The sequence below is a fragment of the Fukomys damarensis genome, unplaced genomic scaffold, assembly GCF_012274545.1.
Source record: "Fukomys damarensis isolate Sample0158 unplaced genomic scaffold, DMR_v1.0_HiC HiC_scaffold_24, whole genome shotgun sequence".
In the NCBI taxonomy this organism is placed as follows: Eukaryota; Metazoa; Chordata; class Mammalia; order Rodentia; family Bathyergidae; genus Fukomys; species Fukomys damarensis.
Genome location: NW_022900936.1, coordinates 72124747 through 72133918, shown reverse-complemented (window position 1 = coordinate 72133918; position 9172 = coordinate 72124747). Strand labels below are relative to the sequence as shown.

The following is a 9172-nucleotide window of genomic DNA, read 5'->3' as shown; positions in this document are numbered from 1 at the left end:
ATATATATATATATATAAAAAATCAAGAATTAGCTTCAGATTCCTACACACATAATACTGCAGCATCCTTCAAAAGTGACTCAAAAAACACTGGTTTCCACTCTGCAAAAATGCAACCTTTAAACCTATAACTGGTATCAGCAGATCAATATAAAAAATACTTGTGTTTTTCTTTTTAAGACAGAAGTTGTTAATGTAATGAGTTGTTTTTTCTAAACTAAACCCTCAGTATGCAGGTTAATTGCAGCATTGGCACCTGGCGATAAATAAGTGGATTTTGGGTTGTAGTTTGGACACTCATCTCTAAAAGTTTTGCCATCACTGACCTATCTCAGGATACAGGACCAAACTTGGAAAGAGCAATGGGAGACTGTCGCGAGCCGCGACATCAGGATCCTGCCAGCAGGTCCTAAACCTGAAAGGACGAGGACAGAGAGACGGGAGGCACTTTTCTTCTCATGTTCCTTGCTTTATTTATTACAGAACCTCTTCCTTTTATACTCTCCCTGGAGCGAGAGTACCACCCACACATTCCAGAAGGAAACCGTTACAGTTGCTAGGCAACAGATCAGACCACCAGCTGAACTAGCCCATTGCTATGGGCGATGGCACGTCCACACTGCTCGAGTGAATCACAGGTCAATATGGCTGTGCTCTCCATAATTCCCCCGTTTTTCTTATGTCAGTGAGTCCCCTGCAGAGGACGCCAGACATATGCCAAGGAGCTCCTGTCTTAGGTGGCAGGGATGTCCTTTCTCCTTACCCGTCATCAGTGAAGAGGGCTTATGTCCCTCTTGCCTGTCTTAGGTTGGTAGAAAGGATGCCCTGACCTTACCCGTCTCTGGATACTCCACAGAGAGGGAATTATGTGTGACAGGCTTGCGCCAAATAAATGGCCACCCGGGATACATCATTCTCTACTGAAGCCTGCACAGCCGTAACAAGTTGCTCATGACGAAACACAAAAGATTGATACATTCTTGTCATCTTGCGATACATATAAAAGTTACAAATACAAAGAACATCAAAACTACAATGATCACCAAGGCAGGAGTACTGTTCAGCGGCAGTACCGAAATGTTGGCCTGAAGAAGACATGAATCTGTTTACCAAAGTCCTACAGACAAGCTTAAGTCCATGTAATATTTGAGTGACCACTCCAAAAACCCTTGAGATGTAAATCCTTGTTCTGGACAATAAAGTCTCCGCTTGTGCACCAAGACACATCCTGGAGTTCTCTCCACTGCTCCAGTGTTGGGGTCCCAATCCAATCTCCAGAATGGAAACCCAGCTTCAAGCTATTCAGGGGTAGTGGCAGGTCTATAAATGTACCTGCAACCGTAAGTAGGTGGAGCAGAAGAGAGGAGAATACCTGGACCAAAAGGTTACCATCACAAACAATATACTGGAAAACCTGCATGGTCAAACAATATAAATACATTTTGTATACCAGAACATTTAAGACAAACATATAAGACAGTTTTAACGAGTGCACTCAGATGGTTTTGGCCAATTGAACTATAAAATCTTTTAGTTACGACTAGTCAACATTTTTGCAGGTCAAAATTAACAGAGATCTCTTGTAGAATTAGGGTTAAAGGAATGAAAGCTCTTCTTAACTGTAAATATAAACCTTTTATAACAGACTTGAAACCAACAAGCAAACATAAATAAATGATTTCCACACACCTTCTCTATCTGCTTAGGCCTTCTGATCTTGTATATCTTTCTTTACCTGTTTTTTAACAAGATACAAAAGTATAACTCTTACTTATAGCTTTCCTAAGATTTTTCTGTCTTATTTACTATTAAACTTCTATTTGTAGATGTCACATAAGATGGAAAAGCAGGAAGAATTAGCTCTTAGGAGGAGCCTTCACAATCTTTATCTTTAAGGGATTAACAGAGTCTGTAACAACATCCCATGAAATAACACCGGAAGATTGTCTTTGGTCCTTTTCACGGCTTGCGTTAATCTTTTTGATAAAACGCTCCGGGATCCACTGCGGTTGATCAGCGTCCTGCGGAAAGACACAAGCAAAACCCCTTCCCCAAAGAATTGTGTGGCAGACCGCAATCCAATCACTTGGTGTTAGCCAGGATCCAGTAATGAAGTCCAGGATAGCACAAGTGAAGGGAGCTGCAGTGCCATACTGATTTACAGCAGTCTTTAATTCTTTCACCAATTTAAACTCAAGAGGGCGATGTTCTCTAATCGGCCCTTGTGGTCCCTCTACTTGAACGACGGGGGAATAGTTTAAAGACTTCCTCCCCTTGTGCTGCAGCGCATTTGAGAGCCTCTTGTAAAGGAGATGCTATGCCTTGAGACCCTTTAGTTGTTATGGGGTTTTTACCATTGGGCTCATTGGTAGGCCTGGCCTCTGAGGCACAAAGAGACGCAAGTCTGCTTGAGAGGCATGAAATCTGCTGCCTCAGCTGAAGTTCCTCACTGAGCTCCTGATTAATAGTACGTAACTGAGCCAGGTTTGCCTCCCTCTGAGTGGGGGGTGGTGCAGAAGGTGGTGGACGCTCAAGTGTTTTTTGAAAAGCCTCAAAACTGGGATATAGTGCTGCGGGGGATCCTCCAGAATCTGGAGGCTCGGGGGACTCAAGTGAAAGAGGACATTCTCTAGCGCCTTCTTCTGGACCAGGTTCAGGAGGCTCTGAAGTCTGAGAGCGCTCCTCTCTAATTTGTTCTAACCCTTCATGCACCTCGTTTAAGGCTTCCAAAATTTCCCTTTTGGTTGGGGTCCTGAGAGCTGCGTTTAACAAAGCCCAATAAAAAGGAGCACCTTCTGGAAAACGATCGGGCTCAGCCACAAGGGCTTCATTCAACTGTTTTCCAACTGTCTCCCATACTTCAGCATTTATTTCTGCCTTACCATATAGCCGTGGACAAACTGTGTCTAGAATCTTAACAAAGGCCTCTAATTGTGCCCTTTCAACTGTTACTCCTTGTGCTTTCTTCAATAGGCTCTGAATTGAATTTGCTAGATAATTTCTGGATTCTGACTGTCCCATTTTTTTTTTTTAATCTTCCCAATGGACTTGACACTCTCTACCTTCTATCACTTTTTTCTTTTTACCTTCCTTCACTTTTTTTTTTCTTTTTACCTTCCTCTGGAGCACCATCGCTGCCTTCGACCTGGGTCCGGGATTCATGAAGTGAACAGTAGACTTACTGCGAGGATCAGGCGCAGCGGTCAGTCCTCCGGAGCACCGTCGCTGCCTTCAACCTGGGTCCGGGATTACATATCCCCATCTACTTTCAGGTCCCTGTTCAGGCGCCACTTGTCGCGAGCCGCGACATCAGGATCCTGCCAGCAGGTCCTAAACCTGAAAGGACGAGGACAGAGAGACGGGAGGCACTTTTCTTCTCATGTTCCTTGCTTTATTTATTACAGAACCTCTTCCTTTTATACTCTCCCAGAGTACCGCCCACACATTCCAGAAGGAAACCGTTACAGTTGCTAGGCAACAGATCAGACCACCAGCTGAACTAGCCCGTTGCTATGGGTGATGGCACGTCCACACTGCTCGAGTGAATCACAGGTCAATATGGCTGTGCTCTCCATAGGAGATGGTAAAAAATTAAAGACAGTCACAACTGTAAAGGATAGCTGGTGATGGAGATAAGTATACATATGTGGCTACCTGCTCACACACAGGGTGTTGGACACACACAGAGAAGCTGGGTGTGGTGGTGCAGGCCAGTGGTCCCATCTGTGCAAGAGCTGAGGTGGGAGGATCTTTTGAACCCATGATTTTGACTGGCCTGGACAGCATACCAAAACTGTCTCAAATAATAATAATAATAAACAACAATAAACAACCAGAAAACAAGCTGGGTACCTATTGTACATGCATGCCTGTAATTGGGAGGCTGAGGCAGGAGCACTGTGAGCTTGAGGCCAGCCTGCCCTACAATAGCAAGTTCAGCTTGACTAAATAACAGAGTGAGACCTTGTTGAGAAGAAGAGGAAGGGAAGGGAGAAGGGAGGGGAGGGGAGAGGAGGGAGAAAGGAAAAGAAAAGAAATGCGGAGAAAAAAACTCCACCAACACCCCCCAAAATACCAAAGTAAAAAAACAAAAAGATAAAAGAATTTGTATGGGTGGTGTAGAGCTCAGGGGAAGAGTGCTTATGTAGCATATGTGAGGCTCTGAGTTCAATCTCTGGAACCAAAGAAGAAAAAAAAAGAACCCCAAACCCAAACATACACACACACACCCCAAAAGACTACATACATACGTTTATCACCCTTTTGCTGTACCAGGGCTTTGTACTCCCTAGGCAAGAGTTCTACTGCTGAGCTGCATCCCCAGCCCCCATTTATTACCATTTTTGTCAAAAGAAAAAGATAATTCGGTAATCATGGGCCTTCCCCATGCTGGCCCCTGCTGTAAATACCTCACAGCTGTTGATGAATTTAATCCTCAGCTGCTGTGTGAGTTAGCTGTTGCTTTTAACTTCTTACCAGTGAGGATGAGGACAAAGGCACAGTAGTTTAACTGAGAGGTTAAAGCAGACCTATCTCATTGCTCTCCTGCATGTGGCTCTGGGCTGATGTCCAGCCACCTGTCTGTCCAGGCCTGGCCCTCACAGCTGTACCCCGGGGTGTGCAGGTACCATCTCCTATCTTCCTCCCCCCTGCAGTTGTGACACTGCTGCCAGGCCCAAGGGCCCCAGCAGCACGAAGAGGGACAGCAGCGTACTCGATTGAGAGCACTCGCATAGGAGGCGGCGTCCAAGCGTGGGCCTTGCAGGTGCACCAACCACTGCACACACTGCTGGCCCAGGCCTCACAGCCTCCTTCAGACCTGTCTCCATTTCCAAGGGCTCTGGGGTAGTTTGACAGATGGCAGGAGAATGCTGCACCCAGGTGACTTCCCCGAGAAACTGATACTCAGTGCCTTCCCCTTTGTCACTGCCTCTGCCCTGGAGCAAGGCCTCACTTCCTCTCCTGTGGCCTCCTGAGCAGCAAGCTGCAGATCCAGCTCCACGCAGTATCAGAGCCAGAGACTTCATGGCTGGAATGAGAAGAGCTTCAGACCGGTATTAGAATTCTACCACTGAAACAGACTGACTAAGCCTGGCAGTAATAAATGAATTTGCAAAAAGGAGGACAGGCACAATCAAGGGAAGAGTCCGAGAATAGTAGAGCCCCACAAATCCCATGAACTCTCAAGGGGTCCTGGGGCATTCTTGGTACTGTCTGGATCTCTGTGTCTGTGTCCTGTAGAGCTACAGTTACATTACCATGATTATCTAGGACAAAAGTACTGCATGTAGTATGAATCGTGGCACATGTGCCCCCTGGAGCAGATGGTGTGGGGCAGTGGATCCCAGGACTTTTACTGTTGGTTCCATCTGATGATCAGTGGGAGTTTGGCAGCCTCTAGGCAAGGATATACAAACTCTACCAAGAGATTGCAGCATGTGTGACCAAAGCATCAGAATGGGAAGGCAGACTGGGGAAGGAGCCACATCCAGACCCTGTTTTTCAGAGATTGGAATAGTAATGTAAGCAGCTAGCTCCTAGACCTGTTCACAGGTGTAGCTGGAAACTGTCCGCAGGGGCCAGAGACTGGAGCCCTCTTTTTATGTGTCACCTGTATTACCGTTACTTTAATATGTTTTTGGTTATGTTGTACTTTTCTGCGGGGTGTTCAAGACCAAGTTAAAGTGAGGCCTGTGTTAATCAAAATTAACCTGTTATCTGTCAAGGTCAGTCAAGGCTCCTCAGGCATTATTTTTTTGTTTGTTTGGTTGGTTGGATAGTTGGTTGGGGTTTTTCTGAGACAGGATCTCCCTGTATAGTTCAGGGTGGCCTTGAACTCACTGTGTTGCCTAGGCTGGCCCCAAATTCAGTGATTCTCCTGCCTCAGCCTCCTGAGTGCTAGGATTACAGGTGTGTACCACCGTGCCTGGCTCCTGAGACATTACTTTTGGGACTATGTGCAGAGCCTCCCAGCTCCTCTGTCCATGTCAGCTGCCAGGATGGGTCAGGGTCTTGCTTCACCATGTGGCTTTCTGTGGAAGCGTGGCTTGTGATGCTCCTTTTAGCACACTGTACATTGGTTGACTCTTGTCCTCTGGCATCCAACAGTCTCCCTGGCAGGAGGTTGGGCGGCTAGCCAGCCTCCTTCACCCTGTACTTGCAAGTTGTTTCTGCCATGGGCCCTGATGTATATTTGATGCTGATGTTTGGAGCTCTGGCCCTGGCCAAGGCCTGCTGTGTCCGCTGTGTGTATCCAATGACCAGGGCCCATCTTGTCACCAGCCTGCACTGTCAGATTGAATGATCTTCACATGGCACCTGGTGAAAACATTTCACCCTCTTTCACCTGACACTGACCTGCTTTTCAAGACTTCTCTCTGTGAATCTTCTTCTCTCACTGAGGAATTAAGAACATGGACTCTGGAACCCTCAACTGTGCCCTTGGAAAAGATGCTTAACTTTTCTGTGCCTTCTTTTGCCATTTGCAGAGGGAAGGTGACCATGGTCCCTTACTTCCTAGGATCGTTGTGGGCAGATGAGTTATGTACTTGGAGCATTTAGATTAGTCCCTGGTGGGATGTAGGTGTTGTTTGTTACCTGCACCTGGATATATACTGCCTATACCATTGGGCCCACCCACTGCCATACCTGTGTACATGTTGGTTCTGGAAAATATTTTCCCAGGCTAGGCACCCCTTCCTCTATGAAGCACTCCTTGCCTTCCAACCTGCTTTGATTCCTGTACCTCTGACCGTGCTTTCCCACAGGTTGTGCCCTCAGCCCCACTTCTTGCCATGTGAGCTGCATACTGTTTTCCAAGAGGCAAGCTGCCAGCTGCCGGCTTGTGTCCTCCCTCCTCTGAGTGGTGGAGGTAGGGTGAAAGGAGGGCGCCATGCCCTGGCTGTGTCATTCTTGGTGGCAGCTCTCCCTCTGCAGCTCTACCTGTATGGGATAATAAGCAGCACCCCTCTGTTGTGGGTTAAGTGAATGATGCCCAAGGGATATGGTGTTAGAATTACAGCACTAAAGAGTGGCCAGTTGGTTTGGGAACTGAATATGCAGCCCCTCCTACCACCCCCAGGCCATGTCCTGACTCAGGGTACCTCCTTCCCAGGGTCTGCTCTGCCCAGAGCCCACCAGCCGGCTTCCCTGCTGCTGCCTTCTGTAGAGGACACTGCTCATTCCATAAAGACTGACCTCCCTGCACCACTGGACTCCAAGGTGAAGCCACCTTCTTATGCCTTCGCCACACCCCTAGATTGGGGTCCCCTTCCAAGAGTGCATTCTTCATCCTGGAGACCAGCCTGAGAATGGAGAAGAGAAAGAAACTCCATCAGATTACTCCTGAATTCTTAGAACATGACAGCAGAATGTGGGCCAAGGGATGAGTGCGCTTTTGTGTGTGTGTGTCTTCATTTGGTGGGGATGGAAACCAGGACCAAGCTCTTGCAGGGCAAGTGCTCTGTGACTGCAGATACGTGTTTTAGTGGACTTCCTCATCACGTGTGTTTAGATGAGAGCTCAGCTGGTAACTGGCATCCTCTCCTTGCAGATAGATGTGTTGTACACACAGGCATTTGGTGAAAATTCTGCCTTCCCCTGGACTTTTTTTTTCAACTCATTTGTCTTGGATTGAATAACTCAGCATCAATGATCTTGAAGTTTGAGTGACTTGGGTTCCAGGATGCACTATGACTTCTGTGGGTCTTAAGCACTTTTGCCTTCATGGGCCACTTCCTCTGTTAAAAAAAAGAAACTAACCAAAATTATCTTTCATAGGCACAGCATAGTGTGGTGCAGCCTGTGATCCCAGCACTTGGGAGGCAGAGACAGAAGAATCCTCCCAAGTTTGAGGCGAGCATAGGCTACATAGTGAGTTCAAGTTTAACCTGCACTATGTAGTGAGACCCTGTCTCCAAAAAAAAAAAAAAGAAATTACTTTCATGACCATATTGATATTAAGATAAATATAATCCACATTGATTTAAAAAGTAGAACATTGAGAGGCCTGGGATTTAGCTCAGTGGTTCCGCCACCTGCTTTGCAAGCACAAGGACCTGAGTTTGATCCCTGGCTCCAAAAACAAAAAGTAAAACATTGGACTAGGGAGTGTAGCTCAGTTTGGAGCACTTGCCTAGCACACATGAAGCTGTGGGTTCCCTCCTAGGGGTAGGGCATGAGAAGGAGAGAGAGAGTGACAAAGAGAGAAAAGAAAAAAAAAGGAAGGGAAGGGAAGTACTAAATGAATTAGTTTTTGTTTCTCTTAAAAGTATCATGGGCTCAACGTCTGGGGAAGAAAGCAGCTCATGGGTCTGGTTACTGGGCTTCTCCATGAAGGAGGCTCTTGTTAAGCAGAGGATATTGTTTTGGATTTGTCACTGATTTTTTTTAGAGATGATTGTTCACTTGGGAGAATGATCATAATATCATGTGAAAACAGAAACCCCAAATATGTGTGTGTGTAGCATATCCTCATTTTGGGTAGATTAAACCCTAATGTATCTAATTGGTGGGAAGTACACTAAACTTCAGTAGCACTTAAGAGGATAATGGGGTTGGGGAGAAAGACTCATCCCTAATTTTCTAAAACTGTTAAAAGAACATATAACTTTTAAAAATTTAAATTTGTATGCACCTGCCATTAGAAAGGGAGGTTTCTGAAGCAGAGCTTTTTATAGACTGCTGAATGCACCAAATCTCCAAAACTCTGATCCAAAGAATTGCACTTGATTGTATGAGCCCTACTTGGTGACCCAGCATATGTAGCCTGTGCATAAGACTGAGGCACTAAGCTTGGCCATTGGTCTTTGACCCCCAGAATATTCACATGTTAGTACATCCTGTAATCCCAGCACTCACTCGGGAGGTGAGACAGGAGGATCATTGAGAGTTCCAGGCCACCCTGTTAAGGATAGCCTGAACTGCCTAGTGAGACCCTGTCTCGAAACAAAAACAAAAACAAAATTACCCTGAAAGCTTCTCTTGTGATCTTCATTTTTGCTGATGGGGAAATTGCAGCTCATAGAGGTTGAATAACTCACCCAAGGTCAGAGATCAAGTTCGAGGTGGGGCTGGTATTTAAGCATGGTCCTATCCACATCCTTTTTACCACTCAGTGCCCTCCATCCTTTCAGTTCTAGGATCCCCTGAGGTAGCAGACCAAAAAAAAAAA

At 46.2% G+C, this 9172-nt stretch overlaps 1 protein-coding gene across 1 annotated transcript in view; it reads left to right on the top strand.

The window, feature by feature from the left end:
- Irak2 (interleukin 1 receptor associated kinase 2) overlaps positions 1 to 9172 on the top strand; it is a 54932-nt gene that overhangs the window by 24381 nt on the left and 21379 nt on the right. The window contains exons 4-5 of the mRNA XM_033768071.1: positions 7115 to 7305; positions 7780 to 7872. Of these exons, the coding sequence (XP_033623962.1) occupies positions 7115 to 7305; positions 7780 to 7872 (284 nt within the window). The remainder of the gene's footprint in view (positions 1 to 7114; positions 7306 to 7779; positions 7873 to 9172) is intronic.